The 19,885-nt window shown below is 41.1% G+C and overlaps 1 protein-coding gene across 4 annotated transcripts in view; it reads right to left on the bottom strand.

The window, feature by feature from the left end:
- The window catches only part of LOC132896509 (teashirt homolog 2), an 86,921-nt gene that overhangs the window by 48,475 nt on the left and 18,561 nt on the right, over positions 1–19,885 (bottom strand). Inside the window, exon 1 of one of the 4 annotated variants that reach the window (XM_060937389.1) lies at positions 9,391–9,766. The exons of the other annotated variants lie outside the window; for them this stretch is intronic. Within the exon in view, the coding sequence (XP_060793372.1) occupies positions 9,391–9,445 (55 nt within the window). The 5' untranslated portion in view covers positions 9,446–9,766. Of the gene's footprint in view, positions 1–9,390; positions 9,767–19,885 lie in introns of those variants that run through there. 4 annotated transcript variants of the gene reach the window in all.

Raw genomic sequence — 19,885 nt, 5'->3', positions numbered from 1 at the left:
AAAATAATCAGTGCTATAATTCGTCAAATTACTGTGGTGTATCTAAAAGATGATATATAATAAAACGCCTCAAAACATGTTGTATGAAAATTATAACGGATTCATTATCACACACGCTGTCATGTTCGATTATTTATATCAAACCCAGATTTTTAAGGTCATGTGCACGCTGTGTGTCTGACTAAAGCACTTCGTTCTATTCATCAATACAAACACGTCTGAAAGAAATAAGGCCGAGCCTTCATACGACTGCCTTTCATGAATAATGATCAATGTGGGCTGTTTGCAAAACCACACACCCTTTTTACTCATTATGCCTGTAGGCAGCTGCGCATTCCTACAACACATGATCTAACCCTGAGGTTCCTCAATCTCTGTGTGTGTGTGTGTGTGTGTGTGTGTGTGTGTGTGTGTGTGTGTGTCTTTGAAACAGAAGAAACACGTTTTAAATAGACCAACATGCGTCGACAGTTAATCCACCTCTCAGTTCCTGGTTCCTTGCGGAAGCTTCTGGAGAGGTTGAACAAGTGGAAATGCACGCTAAAACCGTTCGGCGTCATCAAAGCGCTTTGGTAATTACAGAGTTAAGTCATCCGACTTCTTTTTTATTACTGTCAATTTCATCGTGTGGAAGAGCAAAAAAGATACACCCACTGCTTTAATCACGGGTTTGATTCACTTTAGTTTGGCTAATGCAACGATATCATCCAGCTCCACAATGCCTTGCCATGTCTCCCCTTTGTTCGAGATGACAGACACTCGGAACGGTATGAATCAAAGGCAGCCCAGGGACAAAACTCTTTCACAAAGACACGCCAGGATAATAAGCCCAAAGTACATACATGACTCATATTAACATACAGGACCAGTCAAAAGTTTGGACACACCCACTCATTCATTCATGGGTCTGTCTGTATTTGGACGATATTCTACAATACTGAGGATATCAAAACGACAAATTAACATCTGGAACGTCAATGGAATTATGTGGTATTGATATTTTAGATTCTTCAGTGTATCCACTGTTTACCTTGATAACGCTTTACACACTATTGGCATTATCTTAACCAGCTTCATGAGATAGTCACCTAGACTGATTTTCAATGAACAGCTGTCTCATCAAAAATTAACTTGTGGATGGCACGGTGGTGTAGTGGTTAGCGCTGTCGCCTCACAGCAAGAAGGTCTGGGTTCGAGCCCCGTGGCCGGCGAGGGCCTTTCTGTGCGGAGTTTGCATGTTGTCCGCGTGGGTTTCCTCCGGGTGCTCCGGTTTCCCCCACAGTCCAAAGACATGCAGGTTAGGTTAACTGGTGACTCTAAATTGAGCGTAGGTGTGAATGTGAGTGTGAATGGTTGTCTGTGTCTATGTGTCAGCCCTGTGATGACCTGGTGACTTGTCCAGGGTGTACCCCGCCTTTCGCCCGTAGTCAGCTGGGATAGGCTCCAGCTTGCCTGCGACCCTGTAGAACAGGATAAAGCGGCTAGAGATGAGAAAAAAAAAAAAAAACTATTAAATCGCCCTATTCCACTCATAACTGTAGTAATCCATATTATGTCAAGAACCGCTCAACTAAGGAAAGAGAAACGACATGCATCCTTACTTTAAGACATGAAGTGACTTAATTAATAAAAATAAAATAAACAATTATAATTACAATTAGAAGGTGCAGCCAAACGTTTGACTGGGACAGTAGCTCAAACTGTTAATGCGTAAATGACTGTAAAATTGCGACTCGGTAAAGCGTCGTGTTGTGGATAAAACATGATCGAGCAATTATTCGGTTCCCGTTGAACATTTTTAAATCATTTCTACACAATAGGCATGCCACAAAATATCATGCGACGATACATCGCGATACAAATGTATGACAATATGAATCGATGAAATTAAAAGATGAATGCTGATTATTATCAGGCTGCGTAATCTCGGAGTTTTTCCCTTACTGTAATTGTGTTGTTTAGACAGCTAAGGGTGCAATAACATACACTAGCGGGAATACACATGACTTCACTCGAGGCGAAAGTAACACAGCTCTAATGCTGAGCAAACACGCACACACAAACTAAACTAAAATGCGAACAAAGTGTTGTGTGATTGACTGTACAAATAGATCAACAAGAAATCAGAGCGCTCTGTCTCTTTTTACAGACTGCTGAAAAGATAAAGAAAAGAGACGCAAATGGAGGCAGAAGAAATGTTCATAAGAGTTTATGAAGAAAAGGACAATTTGTTATTAAATTTTTCAATTTAAAAAAAGGAATATATTTTATTTACCAGGCTATTATATGCCTGAAGAATGTTGGGTTATTGAGAATAAAGATCTCCTCAATAGAACATCATAACTTTACATTAAAGGAAAAGGCAACTTTTGTACAAAACCAGGTGTGTAATAGGAGAAAAACATATACGTAATCAATTCCGTTAATTATTTCCATTATATATCGAACATGAAAAAATATTTTTAACTTTAAAATCATGAATTGACACAGAAGAGTCGAAGTTGGAGGAGTCAGCCATTTTGAGATTGTGGGCAACTATAAACCAATCAGAATCTTTCGTTAATGCGCCTCCCTCTGATCTGTGATGTCACTGGGCCCATGAAAACAGTGTTTACAAGCAGATCACTGTGATTAGGAGTCCCGGCGGGTGGCTTGTATTCGATTCATTTATATCCCGACCTTGTCAGCTGTCAGATTTATGTTCATGGACCCGGTAAGCTGGTAAATAATATTTTTTTTTTCTTTACCAAATTCTAACAGAAAACGAGAGCGCCCGAAAGGGAAAACCGAGCCGAGCCGCTTCGCGCATGCGCAGTAGGCTTGGTAGGACAAATCCAAATAGGAGTCATTCAGGATTCAGCCATGTTTTTGCTCCGTGTTTTTACTCAACCAAAGTTATACAGTATTATGAGCTTTAAGTTGCATAAATAAAACCATTTGGTGAAACTTTGAAGAAGCGATTGTACTGGTTTTTTACCTTATTACCATGAAGCACTGAAGAGTTCTTTTCAGTGGTGGGCCGCATGACGTCACGCAGTAGATCAATATGGCGGAACGCATCTTCGCTGAGCTCAGTGCAAGCCCATATTATTAAAAGTTAAAAGATACTGTTATGCGGTCTGTTCTTTCTCTATAAATTCCATGATCGATTACTTTATATATTTATCTATCTATTTGTGGTGATTTTGTACAAAAGTTGCCTTTTCCTTTAAATTGATTCTACTACGTTAAATAGATAACGGATCATCACACACCACGTCACCAACGAGCCCCTAATGTTCAAGGAGGACACGTCCTTTCTCTTCTTGATTTAATGTTGATGTGCTTCCAATTTATAGTTGCATTTTTGAATTTGTTGTGGGTTTAGTTTGTTTTGTTGTTGCATTTTCTAATTTGCTGTTCTTATTTATTTATTGCTGATTTTTTTCTGGCTTACGTTTGTTTGTTTTTTACTTTGTTGTATTTTTCTGATTTGCTAGTGTTCCTGAATTTTTTTGTTTTGTTTGGCTGTTGAATTTTTCTTATTGGCTTTATTTTCTGATTTGCGTTTGCCTTTGTTTTTAAATTGTTGCATTTTATTTATTAATTGACGAGCCTGTTTATGGCTGTATTTTCTGATTTACGTTTGATTTTAAAAACTGTTGAATTTGTCTGATTTGCTGTTCCTGAATTTTTGTTTTGCATTTTTGTTTGTTGCTACATTTTCTGATTTGCGTTTCCATTTTTAGAAATTTGTTGCATTTTCTGAATTTATTTATTTATTTATTATTATTATTGGGTGGCACGGTGGTGTAGTGGTTAGCACGGTCACCTCACAGCAAGAAGGTTCCAGGTTCGAGCCCCGTGGCCAGCGAGGGCCTTTCTGTGTAGACTTTGCATGTTCTCCCCGTGTCTGCGTGGGTTTCCTCCGGGTGCTCCGGTTTCCCCCACAGTCCAAAGACATGCAGGTTAGGTTGACGTGGGGCAGCCTTGGGCTGCGGTGCCCTTGAGCAAGGTACCGAACCCCTGACTGCTTCCTGGGCACTGTAGTGTGGCTGCCCACTGCTCTGACTGTGTGCGCGCGTGTGTTCACTGCTTCAGATGGGTTAAATGCAGAGGATGAATTTCACTGTGCTTGAAGTGTGCATGTGACAAAGGTTTCTTCTTTCTTATTGGTGCATTTTCTGACTTGCTGTTCGCTTCGTGAATGTTTTTTGTTTGTGCTTTTTTCTCATTTGCTGTTTCTGACTGCTTGTTTTAGCTGTTTTTGTTTCTGAAATAGTTTTGTTCTTGTTTTCTTATTTGTTGCTGTTTGGATTTTCTGTTGTCTTTATTCTACTGCTGAGTTTTCCGATTTTCTGTTTATTACTTTCTGATGTTTTTGTGCTGAGTTGTAGGATATGGTGCTATATTTTTAGTTTTGCTGCTATTTTGAAAATATTTATTATATAAAATGCTTGTGTTTTGTATTTTCAGGCCACTGTATATACAGTACATCTCCAGTTCAGATACAGTAGCTCCAGTACATCTCCAGGTCAGACAGAATACAGAAACAGTATCTCCAATACATCAAGTACAACTAGTACAGTATAGGTACAGTTTCAGTACATCTAAAGTACAGCTACAGTATATCTCCAGTACAGATACAGTATAGTGGTGCTTGAAAGTTTGTGAACCCTTTAGAATTTTCTATATTTCTGCATAAATATGACCTAAAACATCATCAGATTTTCACACAAGTCCTAAAAGTACATAAAGAGAACCCAGTTAAACAAATGGGACAAAAATATTATACTTGGTCATTTATTTATTGAGGAAAATGATCCAATATTACATATCTGTGAGTGGCAAAAGTATGTGAACCTTTGCTTTCAGTATCTGGTGTGACCCTCTTGTGCAGCAATAACTGCAACTAAACGTTTGCGGTAACTGTTGATCAGTCCTGCACACCGGCTTGGAGGAATTTTAGCTCATTCCTCCATACAGAACAGCTTCAACTCTGGGATGTTGGTGGGTTTCCTCACATGAACTGCTCGCTTCAGGTCCTTCCACAACATTTCAATTGGATTAAGGTCAGGACTTTGACTTGGCCATTCCAAAACATTAACTTTATTCTTCTTTAACCATTCTTTGGTAGAACGACTTGTGTGCTTAGGGTCGTTGTCTTGCTGCATGACCCACCTTCTCTTGAGATTCAGTTCATGGACAGATGTCCTGACATTTTCCTTTAGAATTCACTGGTATAATTCAGAATTCATTGTTCCATCAATGATGGCAAGCCGTCCTGGTCCAGATGCAGCAAAACAGGCCCAAACCATGATACTACCACCACCATGTTTCACAGATGGGATAAGGTTCTTATGCTGGAATGCAGTGTTTTCCTTTCTCCAAACATAACACTTCTCGTTTAAACTAAAAAGTTCTATTTTGGTCTCATCCGTCCACAAAACATTTTTCCAATAGCCTTCTGGCTTGTCCACGTGATCTTTCGCAAACTGCAGATGAGCAGCAATGTTCATTTTGGAGAGCAGTGGCTTTCTCCTTGCAACCCTGCCATGCACACCATTGTTGTTCAGTGTTCTCCTGATGATGGATTCATGAACATTAGCCAATGTGAGAGAGGCCTTCAGTTGCTTAGATGTTACCCTGGGGTCCTTTGTGACCTCGCCAACTATTACACGCTTTGCTCTTGGAGTGATCTTTGTTGGTCGACCACTCCTTGGGATGGAAACAATGGTCTTGAATTTCCTCCATTTGTACACAATCTGTCTGACTGTGGATTGGTGGAGTCCAAACTCTTTAGAGATGGTTTTGTAACCTTTTCCAGCCTGATGAGCATCAACAACGCTTTTTCTGAGGTCCTCAGAAATCTTCTTTGTTCGTGCCATGATACACTTCCAGAAACACATGTTGTGAAGATCAGACTTTGATAGTTTCCTGTTCTTTAAATAAAACAGGGTGCCCACTCACACCTGATTGTCATCCCATTGACTGAAAACACCTGACTCCAATTTCACCTTCAAATTAACTGCTAATCCTAGAAGTTCACATACTTTTGTCACTCACAGATATGTAATATTGGATCATTTTTCTCAATAAATAAATGACCAAGTATAATATTTTTGTCTCATTTGTTTAACTGGGTTCTCTTCATCTACTTTTAGGACTTGTGTGAAAATCTGATGATGTTTTAGGTCATATTTATGCAGAAATATAGAAAATTCTAAAGGGTTCACAAACTTTCAAGCACCACTGTACATTTGCACATCTCCAGTATGTACAGTAGAGATACAGTACATCCCTGTGGAACATCTCATAAATGATCTTATTACACAATTAAAAAAAAAAAAGTCATTTGTGAGAAAGATCATTTCCTGCCCTTATCGCTGTATCAGCGTATTGATAATATTAAAGAATTTAATTACACAGATTTTGTGTGTGTTTTGTTACACGTTTAAATTTTCCGAAGAAACACAACGTTGAAGTTAAAGTCACCGAGCGACAGAGAGCAGGAAGCTCAAACACTGCAAACTGCTCTTATCTGACGTGGGTCTACTGAACTATCATATTAATCTGACACAATTACTATATGTTGTCATGTGAGGTAGCAGAAAGGAAACGGCAGCCGTAGGAAGGAGGGAGGGAAGAAAAGCCAGCCTTCTCTCTTCATCTCCACTAAATCAGTGCAGGAAATGAATATGGATGGCCCGAGGCGCGAGGGGAAGGGAACACGAAGCCTGATGAGCTCCCTGAAGGAGGCGTCTGGACAGTGACTGCTGCCTCACACACACACACACACTCTGTGTCTACATGTGCAGATGTTTCATCGTTAAAATCTGATACACACACAACAAATATTCAGACCAACATGAATAGAGGCACAAAATACGCTTGATGTAGAACAACAAATCAGTTTTCCAGCATGAATGCATTCAAGCACGTGAACACACACACACACACACACACTCTAGACATGTGACTCAAACAACATACACAAGATACACTGACACACCACCAACACAAATGTTTCACACGCACACAGCAGAAATAAAATAAAGGCCTCAAATCATTTAACAATGTAATGAAATATGAAAGACATTTCTTCTTTTAAAAACACGCCCGAATTGTGACAACAAATGCATTTCTGAAAAACCATCACTCATACTTGGATGAACGCTTGAATGCACACGTATGCACAAACACTTAGTGCACAGAGCACAAGTCAAAATAGGCAGATTAGTCAAAAGCAGCCAAAGTGACAACGTCTCAGTGGAGGGGAATCAAGCAGGTGCTTTTTGTGGAGGCCACATGCAAGAGGTCACACACACACACACACACACATCTGTGTGATTGATCAACATAAGAGAAGCAGCCAGGAAGCAATGAGTCAGAATTGGGCCTTCAGGAGGTCTCAGGGGTCCCGGCAAAACAAGGGCACAGGGGCCAAAGCCAGGTCAAATGCAACACACACACACACTCACTCTCTCTCTCTCTCTCTCTCTCTCTCTCTCTCCATTCAGATATACACTACATTAATTATAGAATGAATCACAGCGAGTGTATGTTGTTAGACGAAAAGAATTAACGATAGGGAGGTGCGAGGCAGCCTGCTTTACCGCTAATAAACACAAATGCATTTTAATTAGTGTTTTTAAAATAATTAGTGAGATAAACGTCCCATCTTACACTGTGACTAACCAGGAAACTGGGATTGACCCCAAAAAAACCCAAAAACATCGTCTTTAATTCAACTCAAAGTTTTATATTAAAACACACTCATGCTAATAAACTACAGTTTCTATAGTAACCGCATAGCAATTCACAGGGGCTTGCACAACGGAAGCTCAACGTAATCTAAACCGAATAAACCAAAAAACGATATGGAGGAAGGAGATGTTGAGTTCATGCTGAAAGAAGGAGTCGTCTCCAGTCTGTGTGCTTTGTAAGAGTCAGACGTAAAGCTGCAAGTGTACGTTTTTCCTATTAACTTATTAACGGAGAGAGTGACTGTTATAAAGTCAGCGATAACAGGAACTAAGCATATTGTGTAATTATGTAATTATTAACGACAAACGGACTAAAAGTGTGCGCGCCACTCTTCGATAAATAAAACCAGAAATCAAATTCAGGGTGGTGACAGCAGCTCTGCTTCCTGGTTTGGCCCGTCCTTAATATTTAATAATAAATAAATAAATAAATAAATAATTTTTCAATATTTTGTGCTTACTTGCATCCGACTCAAGCATGCCCCCCATGCACGCACACACACACACACACAATTGAGTCTTTTATGTCACAACATACACTCCAGATGTTGGGAAAAGGGTGTGTGTGGGTGTGTGGAATGAGAACATCGTTGAACTACACTAATAAGCTCACATCATCCTCAGGCCATCTGCTAGCAGGTTGGCACGGGGGGGGGGGGGGGGGGGGAAATCAGAGAGATCACCAGGAAGTCCCTCTCTGAAACAGAACACACCTCCTCGGCCACTTCTCCTTCCCCATCCCCCGCCGCTGCCAATCTCACACAAGCTTTGTGCCAATGCAGGAGATTTGCATAAGTTTTCACTGACGCAGATGAATTTCATAAATCCATGATAAAGCTCTCTACCTGCTTTCCTACTGCAGTTAATCCTAATGGATCTGCAGAATGCTGTATCCTATTGATATTGAGCTGCACTTATTGGTTTCAATAACTCATGGGGCGAAGGACCTGCGCCAAGACACGTTGTTCTATTCATCTTAACGCTACATGCAGACACTTTCAATATGCCGTCCCTTGATATTTTACTTCAGCTGTCCGGTTTGGCCTCGGATCCCTGTCCTGGGCTGACGGGAGGAGTGGAACCGGATGCTTTCGTTTTTCTATTTCAGGCTTCAGATTCAGAATGCTGTGCGTCCTGAGATGCTTTTCTGCTCACCGTGGTTGTAAAAAGTGCTTATTGGAACATTCCTGTCAGCTTAGCCATCTCCTCTGATCAACCAGATGTTTCTTCCAGGTCATGGATGCTTTATGTTTTCTGCAGCATTCTGTAGAGACCCAGCCTCTCTAGTACACGTTGTATTCTTCCCCCATGTTTGATGTGAATGTAAACCGAAGCTGCATCTGGGTGGATTTTTCCCGTCTGCTCTCCAAGCATAAGCTGAAGAAAGTGTACACGAGTCAAAGAGTCGAGTAAGTACCTCTTGATCATGTTTTATTTTTCACCTATTCAAATTCAACACAGTGACAAAAAAAAAAATAAGGGGTTAAAATCAATAATGTGCTCGTAAGTAGATGTATGTATGTAATATAACCTTGTCTGACTAACACCCTTGCCTTTAGGACGATTGTTTTTGTGAAGCAGACATTTTTGAGGATTTGTAATCAGAGGGTGCTGGGAGGAAGCGGCCTATGCTCAGGGCACTCACACGGTCTCATCGCCACTCTTATGGGAGTTGTCCGGAACCGGACGAGCGGCAGCATTCATTTGCCTGTGATCTGCAACGAATCGGCCGAGCTGTAATGACTCCCTCTGGGTGCGTAATGGCAGGTATTAGAGTGCTTATCCCAGCAAGCCCTTCAGCTTTCCCAGGACAAGCTCCACACACACACACGACTCCACTCAGGCAAGCAGGCGTCCATGGTGACGAGTCCAACTCAAGAGACGAGTGTGAGGGAGTCTCGTGAAGAGAAAGGGCAGAAATGAGGACACATCATGCCCCTTTTCCACCAAAGCAGTTCCAGGGCTAGTTCAGGGCCAGTGCTTAGTTTGGAACCAGGTTTTCTGTTTCCACTAACAAAGAACTGGCTCTGGGGACAGAAAAAACGGTTCCAGGCTAGTACCAACTCTCTGCTGGGCCAGAGGAAAGAACCGCTTACGTCAGCGGGGGGGCGGAGTTGTTAAGACTAACAACAATAACAAGACCGTGAAAGATGGCCATTTTTAAGCGACGAGAAGCAGCAGCTGTACAAACGAAGTCATCCATTATTATTATTGTTGTTGTTGTTGTTGCTGCTGCTGCTTCTTCCGCGTTGTTTTTGCTTCGATATTCGCGCCAAGGTTTATGCAAACGTAGCGACGTAACTGATGTATACAGCGACGTAACTGACGTGGCTTCCCTTAGCACCGCGAGCTATGGTAAAGCAAACTGGTTCTCAGCTGGCTCGCAAGTTGAACGAGTTGTAAACCAGCACTGGCCCCGAACCAGCCCTGGAACTGATTTGGTGGAAAAGGGGTAACAGAGGGCATCACATTAAAAAGTTGAAAAGAAAAAGTTGATGTAGCTGCGAAGACTGAACATTGATAACCTCAGCCATGGCATATAATTAGCAGCAATGAAACATGGTGATGGCGGCATTGCTCTACTAACCGTTGGTTGGTTTTAGTCATGTTATTACCTCCACCAACTTTCTTGGAGGAGGTTATGTTGATGTTTTCACCTTCGTTTGTTTTTTTTAATCTTTTCCTCCTGTAACTCAAAAAGTAGTGGATGGATTTTGATGAAATTTTGAGGAAAGGTGAGCCAAAGAACAATTGATTAGATTTTGACACAAATCCGGATATGTATGCGGATCCAGGAATTCTTTGTCTGTTTCCAATGTAACTCAAAAAGTAGTGAACGGATTTGGATGAAATTTGGTGGACAGCTTTAGCATTATCCCAGGTTCAAGTGATTTGATTTTGATGGCGATAACATGTGGCTTGGTGGAGATATGCCCTCTACTCTACTGAGTGCCCTTCTCGTTTATTAATTGTTGTACTGACATCTTTTAGCATTTCACTTTCTCTAATCCCTTATTTATTTATTCATAATCTTTTACGTTAAGAATTTAGACACCTAATGAAAAAAGTGCTACAACAGCAATACTAATAACAACAACAACAACAACAAATCTTATTACAATTCAGATTATTTTGTACGCCATTTTGATTGGCTGAGCGAACTCCAAATACCTGCCTACAAATAACGGTCTGCTCGTGTGCAGTTACTTCGCACTTTTGTCGACGTGGTTCAAATTCTTTGCAATTGTTCGACTCCTTGTGCGAACTTCATAATCAGTATTTCCTAAAAAACAATAATAATTTGAACGATAAAACAATTATTGAACTCGGTTTTCACAAAATATCGTGATTTATTAGTCTCGCAAGCAATTATTTGCTTCTGCCTTCAACCTTGTCCAATAACTGCTTCTTATTATTGTTGGTGTTGTAATGAACGGGTTAAACGCAGCGGCTGACAAGTGTGAAACTGAAAAAACGACGTGAGCAAAAGTATAAAAGCAAACTGAATTTTAATGCATGAAATTCCTCTGTGTTTGCGTGAGTTTTGAATCACCAACTTTTTTCCCCCAGCAAACAGCAAGCCTTGAAATACTGATATATTGAACTATTCTGTAATTTCACAATGGACAACTGTGAACGTTTGGGTCCTCCCCCCCCAATGTAATGAGAGAATAAACATGAATACGAGTTTCCAAAAATAAATTGTAATCCAGAATGAGTGCTTGTGTTCTGCCACCACAGACTGATGTCTGGGAATCTGAACGCAGAACTGACTTGATTATGAAAGACTCGATGTCAGACTGCTCAAGAGAGGTCATCGCAGGTCCCTTCGGAGAGAGCCAAAAATGATACACTTCTACATGACTACAAACGGGAAGAACACTCCGTTAATGAAACGTTCAATTCATAGGCAAGCCTGTGAAAAAGACTCGGAGTCAAGCTAAAGTTGAAATCCCTACCTACTTCCTGGCTGGATCTTGAGCTTTACATTTTAATGTGAGTTTCTCAACACGTTCACCCTTTCATATCCAGAAAGTCCGCCCACACAGAGGTTACAGGAACCCTCCTCTGGCTGAGTCAAATCGAGAGCGCACTAAAAGGCCTGGCATCGTGTTTTGTTTCAGACAGATACAGTTGGCCCACATCGAGGCATGCATCATCCTGTACAAAGGCTCCACTGTGCGCTATCAATCATGTGAAGCCAACTCTGAGCCATAAATCCCTCCTTTGAGGAAATTCCCCCTTTCAAATTTACAAAATGGTGGTGGTGGGGAAGAGAAAGACGTGCTCGTTGAAATGTCAGAGGAATGGTGATATTGAGGGATGAGGCCAGATGTGTGGGGGATTTTGATTTGGGTTCGCAAGCAGTTCTTGATTTTCTGCCATGTAAAGTTTCACAGAGCGACTTTTAAAAGCTGGTATTAAGCAAAATGGGGATAATTATATTTTGGATGGCTGCCAATATTGTGTACGCATCTTGTGTACTGACTGTATAAATAATAGCAGCGTCTGTTTTTCTCATCGCAGAGACTTTAGCATTTATACCATTTCTTCCCCCCCAAGCATGGCTAGAATATGTTAACCAGCACGTCCAAACACTGCTGCTTTCTCAAACTATATACTGTAACAATGTTCAATCCGTGTATCTGTGTCTTTTGGTTATTAGAAAATCTGTTGGACTAATTTCCAATCTTCTAACCGATTGCTAAATAACTGGATCTTTTGCTAAGCTGGAGAATGTTTCCAGAAACCCAATTAATTGGAGAAATGACATTATTTTAGATCTTTACTGAGCTCATTTTATCAGCTCACTGTAACTCTGCATAATTTCATAATTTCTCGTTTGCCCACATCCTAAATTACAATATTAGTCATATACTCATTATAAGGGCCATCAATTTGCAGCGAATTCCCATTAGCGAGATAAAAATATATCAGTTAAGCCTATTTGTCAAAATACTATTCAGTCTATTGTATACAAATGACAGCAAGATATATGACCAAATACATCCTCATGAAAAACCTGTTTCACTTCTTGGTCAACTCCATTAAAAAGGCACTGATGCGGTATAACCGCAATACAGCCAAAACGATCGCGATCAATTCTTCTAGAAAAAGAAAAAAAAAAAAAGCTCAAGCGCTATATGACTGAAAAGAGTGAACTGGTTAAATACATAGGATTTATTATTGACAGAAAACAAAATACTACACATGCATACAGTATGGAAAATAATATTCGACTACAGTTAACGCTCACTCTCTGCAAGTGCACACCAATCACTCAAACTCATTAGCTCGCGCTCCAAGCAAGTGAAAGCTCCAAATTATTGTGAATGGATAGCATGATCTCAACATTAAATAATAATTCTTAGCGGTGGCAAATTGCTGCAGCATAAGAGCAATAAAGCAGTTCTGGACGAGCTGCTAAAGGAAAATACTGTGATGTGATGCAGCACTGAGCGTTAGGTGTTTTATTCCTTCATGAAGTGCTCCATTTCAATTCAATTCGATTAAAGGTAGCCTGTCTTTCAGATTTTTCAAGTGTAGGTCATAAAAAGAATTTTCCTGACACCCAATTATTTTTGTCTAGTGGACCGAAAGCTACTGAATTCGAAATCACAGACTTCTAATTTTATTAGTTTTTATTAAATAGAACAATTAATGAACTTAAAGGAACAGTCCACCGTACTTCCATAATGAAATATGCTCTTATCTGAATTGAGACGAGCTGCTCCGTACCTCTCCGAGCTTTGCGCGACCTCCCAGTCAGTCAGACGCGCTGTCACTCCTGTTAGCAATATAGCTAGGCTCAGCATGGCCAATGGTATTTTTTGGGGCTGTAGTTAGACGCGACCAAACTCTTCCACATTTTTCCTGTTTACATAGGTTTATATGACCGGTGATATGAAACAAGTTCAGTTACACAAATTGAAACGTAGCGATTTTCTATGCTATGGAAAGTCCGCACTATAATGACAGGCGTACTAACACCTTCTGCGCGCTTCGGCAGCGCATTGATATCTGAGCTCCGTATCAATGCGCTGTCGAAGCGCGCAGGTGGTGTTAGTACGCCTGTCATTATAGTGCGGACTTTCCATAGCATAGAAAATCGCTACGTTTCAATTTGTGTAACTGAACTTGTTTCATATCACCGGTCATATAAACCTATGTAAACAGGAAAAACGCGGAAGAGTTTGGTCGCATCTAACTACAGCCCCAAAAAATACCATTGGCCATGCTGAGCCTAGCTACATTGCTAACAGGAGTGACAGCGCGTCTGACTGCGTCTGACTGACTGGGAGGTCACGCAAAGCTCGGAGAGGTACGGAGCAGCTCGTCTCAATTCAGATAAGAGCATATTTCATTATGGAAGTACGGTGGACTGTTCCTTCAAGGCCACGTGGCCCTAAATTCTCCGTTATTTTTTCCTGCTTCACCATGACCCAATTCAAGATACTACATCATGCATGACGTGGTGGGCTTCCCCCGTTTGCGCAAGGCATTGTGGGATACAAATTTGAAACGGGACAGAAAAATGGAGGACGCGAGTGTGCGAATGAAACGTGAAAGACCGACTACAGTAACGGAAAGCGAGAAGAAAAGACGTTATGTTATATACGAAGGAAAGGAAACGCAGGACCAAACTAATAAATATCAGCGGTCAGCGAGCACCTCGGTGTGATCAGCTGTTCGTTTAGAGACAGAATGATGCAACTGTCAGTGCACGGTCAAAGGTAAACCTGTAGATGGCAGTAATGCAACACTGTGGATGCCAGCTGCTGTAAAACCCAAAAGAAGAAGGTGAACCTGCGCATGCGCAGATGGACTTCCTCTGTCTGCTTGACTGCACGAAGCAAGCGATTTCATGGACATTATTTGCTCGGGAATCCCCTCAAATTAAATAACTTCCCAGCTACAGAATGGCTAGATATTTTGTGAGATATTATAGAAATAAACATATCACAATGACCAAATTTCAGAGGGAAGTAAATTTCATCGATTTTATGAAATCGAAAGGCTGTATAGCTTTAAAGAACAACACATCAACGAATTTCTGTTCATTTATAGTTCTATTCAACGCTGTGGAACGTCCACGAAACAAGTTCCTCTTATTACCCTTTCGATTATGAAAAACGTACAGTTTACAGCGTTACGTCTGACTGTTACAAAGTGCCGACACTGGAGACTCCTTCCAAAAATGCTAGCTAGCTAGATAGCATCTCCTCACAAAAAACTTCAACATATCAGTTAGTTCCGTTCCACTAATTTGATTGGACGAGCATCGTTCCAAGATTTAGTATAACAGCACTGAAACGTTTCACTGTTTATAATCAGCCGCTACGTTAAAAAAAATATAATAAATTAGCAACATCAGCAGAAACACACGATTCATGAAAAATGTATGAACTTCTGACTTTTGGGCTAAAATATGAAAGCTGGTTAGATGAAAATTTAAAAAAAGGGGAAGGAGGGAAGCTAATTTCTCCAGACTAATCATTGTGAGCTAGCCAGCTAGCAGCCGGGCTGTCGGTGTTTAAGGCTTGCCTGGGATTTACTTCCACTAGCGGAGCAAAAGTAAACAAATTATTTGGCCATACTGCGTCAGTTACTCTATATTAATTTCTTATATCGCGGTTATACTGAATATAGGAATAAACCCACATACTGATATTCAGTGGAACCTCTCTCTTGCTCGTGAGATATGTGTAAGACGTTACTAAATCACCCAGTGCCAAGTATACTGAGAGAATGATAGGTGAATGAGCAAGTGCCATGAATTGGTTAGACCAGTGTTTCTCAACTATTAGTGAGCCAGGACGCGCCATTGAGTGGGCCACGAATTTTTTTAAAGTCTGAAACCAAATACTAAATAGTTCAGGATGGCGTAGTGTCCCAAATCCGGTAGCTGGTTTACCGAACACTTTTCAAGTGGAATAAATATAATTGTGGGTAAATTAAGAAGAACAAGCCTTTATTTTTGTCACATTCCTCCTCTGCATTTAACCCACATGTGCGTGCGCATGTGCACACACACGTGCAGTAAGCAGAATAAATAACTACGTTTGTGGGTAAATTATATGGATCTGTGATGCCTGCTGGAAGAGAAGAGCAGGAAGGATTGGGAATCGAACAGTTGTGGTTTGTTTACACCCGATACTAAAACTTGTAGCGTCCTAGCAAAGACATCACGAAGACATGTACAAAAAGCCCAGAAATTCCTCCTTACCCAGGCAAAAACGATACAGGATTTATCTTGTAGTGTCCTGATCCCCAGATCTTTAACCCAGACACACATAAAAAGTTGTAAGGCTCCATGCTCTTCCAGGTTTTCATCTGTGTGTCCGTGTAGAACGATGTCTGCAGCACCAGGTAGCTTGAGATGTCGGGAGAACTCAATGGATGGATAATTTTCCAACTCATAATGAATGAATGACTTTATTTAAAACACAATAAGTTGATCAGCATAGCTGGTGGGGTCGTGCATGTACAGATACAAATAATTACAAATACAAAAGACTAAAAATACACACAATCTTTAAAGATTTGAAAGTTTTTTGAATCCCTTTTGATGGAGAATGCCCTGCATGCAAGGTTTGGCTTCGGGCACATCCGTACAGTTAAAAAAAAAAAAGTTTTTATTGCATTTATTTAATTCCTGGGCTCCCGTCTGTAACAGGGAGTGAAGTTGCATCCCATTAATACACTTTACAATAGATTATTAGATTCTAATAGAATAGATGAGCCAAAATAATTGGGGATCTTTTTTAATGGGCCCCGACTCGTTACAAGTATGAATAGGTGGGCCTTAAAGCAGAAAAGGTTGAGAACCCCTGGATTCGACAATATACAGTATACTGTGATCAGATGATTCTCTCTCACCAGTCACTGAGACAATAATGGCAGGTTTGGCTTTAGAGGTTTCGAGGTCTATCTGATGGAGATGAATTCATGTCCGGAAGTAGATATGCATGCAAAGTCAAAAGAGCCGTTTCTTAGTGTCCGTGCAACGAGAATTCTTTGTGCTTCACGCCGAATTATCCCTGATCCTCCCCACCGTTCTACATCCAGACAGACACAACAGCCGATTTCCCCTCTTTATGATACGTGGTGGAGAAACGCTTAGCCAGGAGTGCTTGGGATCGTGAATGTAAACTGCACTTCAAAGCGTATTCGAGATATTTCACTCTGCTCAGTCGAGTCAGTAAACACACCGTATCACATTTCCTGGAATTGCGTGTAATGAAGTTACCGGCTTACTGTACATACTGAACTGTTTATTCTCATACCGGCATTATTACAACTGCGACTTGCCGTTCTCTGGAGGTTTCTGAAACACATCTAAAGTACTTGCATTCACCAGCGTATCTTTCACAGAGTCCATAGAGAATTGAGACCCCGCTGTGGCGCTGCGATGTATGTTTGCTCGCTCTTTGATGGGGTATAAGATGTACGAGATAGAACCGAATGTTCGTTTTTATGCGAACCTCTTCATCTGCTGCATAAAAAGCTCAAAAGGGTTTATGTACAGCTTGTCTGGCTCATTGGGAATTCAACGTTCCTGGCATGGAAACATTTTTTGAATCTTAAGCCTTTCCACTACTTTGTTTTTCATCACGTTATAACATCATGTGATATTTTTAAGACATCTAGTTCAAGTCGCCTTGGAGGCATCATGTGAATGAGGACACGTGTCCGGCTGCTGAGCATGCGGTGCGTAGAAACCCTGCGTAGACGTTTCCTTTGTTAAGGCAGGGGGATGTTTGATGGTGTAGCACATTATGGTGCTATCTATAAGCTCTGTGTACTTACTACAAAAGACAACAAATCAATTATGATAATCAGTTAAGCAGACAGAGCTCTGAATTGTCCAACCAGTAAATGTGAGTCGCTGGATTGTCTTAAAACTTAATTGCGCTATGCTCCATTAATTAGACTGTTACATATGTACACTGGTTAGCTAACTATTTATCTGATTGTACATGTGTTTGCTGGTTTGTTTTTCTTCCCTGACTTTTGGGAAATTGGGACTGGAAACTGGAATCGCTTTGATTTTTTTGAGCCAAATTTGAGTTCAAACTGATTTCCACTGAGAGAAACTAATTTTGCTTTAGATTTCCTGGCCCTTGGCTTGGAACATTTATTTTGACATTGACTTAGGTCACCTGTTCAGGTAAACATGGTGCTCAGGTAGTTTCAGTTGGACAATGGAAGATGCCAGTGACCGAGAGTTTTTTTTACCGCTACGCTATACTTGGAGGCTTGAATTTTTGGATGCTTACCATTACATTAATGGCATTTAGCAGACACTCATACAGAGTGACGTACATCATGCCCAGAGCAGCCTGGGGAGCAGTTGGGGGTTAAGCCTAGGTCACAACCGGACATACGATTTTTTGGCGTTTCCCAAATCGCTGCGTTTTTTTTGTTCATGGAGAAAGACACACGTTGGCCGTAAGTTTGTCTTGCAACCTGAAAAAAACGTAAGCGCCCGTAGAGTTTGTTTGACATGACAAAGAACCTCTGCGGCCGGTCTGCGGCCAGTCTATGGCTCGAAAATCAGCACGTCACACGCGCGCCCTCCGTGCGTTTCACGTGCGCCCTCCGTGCGTTTCTTGTGTTTTTTGCACGTAGACCGACCGTAGGAGCACGTATGGCCGGTTGTGACCGAGGCATTAGGTGCCTTGCCCAAGGGCACTTCAGCCATTCCTGCTAATCCAGGGAATCCAAACGGCAACCTTTTGGTCCCAAAGCTGCTTCTCTAAACATTAAGCCATGGCTTGCCATAGATGCTTATGCAAACTTAGTTTCATTTGATTAAAGCCCCTTTGGAACTTCTACTTTTGAAACCCCCTTTTTGGATATCTCCTGCTTGACTGCCTGCTGTCTACCCCCTTGCTTGCCTACCTGCTTGCTTGCCATCCTTGAACACGGGTATGAGTCAGGGCCGAACACAGTGTTTAAGCGTGTAACGACTGAAACAGCATATGTCGGTGAAGGTTCTCGGTCATCCAGGTCATCGTAAACTGTAGATACTAAAGAAGGCAACTGGACTTGCTTGAAATTCTTGAAGACGTTTCACCTCTCATACGAAAGGCTTCTTCAGTTCTGTCTGACTAGTGAGGAGTTCCAGGTATTTATCCTCCAGTGGACCAAAAGCAACCCTAAGGAGAGTCGTTCCTGTAGGTGTTACATCCTGTAGGTGTTGGGGTCACTGGAGGCCAGGTGTGAACAGTGTTATAAGCCAAGAGGGTCATTGGGGTGATCTAGTTGTGTAGGTCGTGTGATCACCCTAACGATCCTCTAGGCTGCTAACACCATTCACACCCGGCCTCCAGTGACCCTAACACCTACAGGATGGCTGAGAGGGTCAATGATCCATGCGACCTCAACGACTCTGGTTAGGGTTGCCTTTGGTCCACTTGAGGATAAATACCTGGAACTTCCCACTAGTCAGACAGAACTGAAGAAGCCTTTCGGATGAGAGGTGAAACATCTTCAAGAATTTCAAGCAAGTCCAGCTGCCTTCTTTAGCACCAATAAAACAGCATCTAAAAGTACGGACCACAACATATTTATATAAACAAAGTCTATCACCTATATGATCCTCTATACTAATATCTAAAATGGCTTTTTGCTAAACTAAAAATCACATAAATAAATAAAAAGCGTTGAAATGGACTGTCATTTCGTGAAACTTGGGGTTTAATTGGTTTTTCTTGTCTCAATTAATTATTGGACAATTATTTTTAAAAAGTACTGATTTGCAGTTAAATATTCAAAAGAAATGTCATCAGTAACTATAGAAAGTATAAGAAGTCACGTAATTATGATGGCGTATTAGGATCAGTGTAAAATAAATAAATATGGAGCTGAGGGAAGAGGGAAAATTCTGAGACAAAAACAAAACTCAGAATTTCTGAGATTAAAGTTGGAAATTTACAAGAAAACAAAAAACAAACAAACAAACAAACAAAAAAAACTCAGAAGATTCCAAAATTATAAAGTCTCAAATTTACTGGAAACTATTGGAAAATTGGGGGGGGGGGGGGGGGGGGGGGGTCGTCAAGGAACCAGATTGCTTCACTCTGCAAGGCTGAATCAACGTCATCACACCTCAGACGCCACGGCTGAGCCGAGAG

The sequence above is a fragment of the Neoarius graeffei genome, chromosome 13 (genome assembly GCF_027579695.1).
Source record: "Neoarius graeffei isolate fNeoGra1 chromosome 13, fNeoGra1.pri, whole genome shotgun sequence".
In the NCBI taxonomy this organism is placed as follows: domain Eukaryota; kingdom Metazoa; phylum Chordata; class Actinopteri; order Siluriformes; family Ariidae; genus Neoarius; species Neoarius graeffei.
The sequence above is the reverse complement of the archived record's forward strand: the minus strand, read 5'-3'. Positions and strand labels throughout refer to the sequence as shown.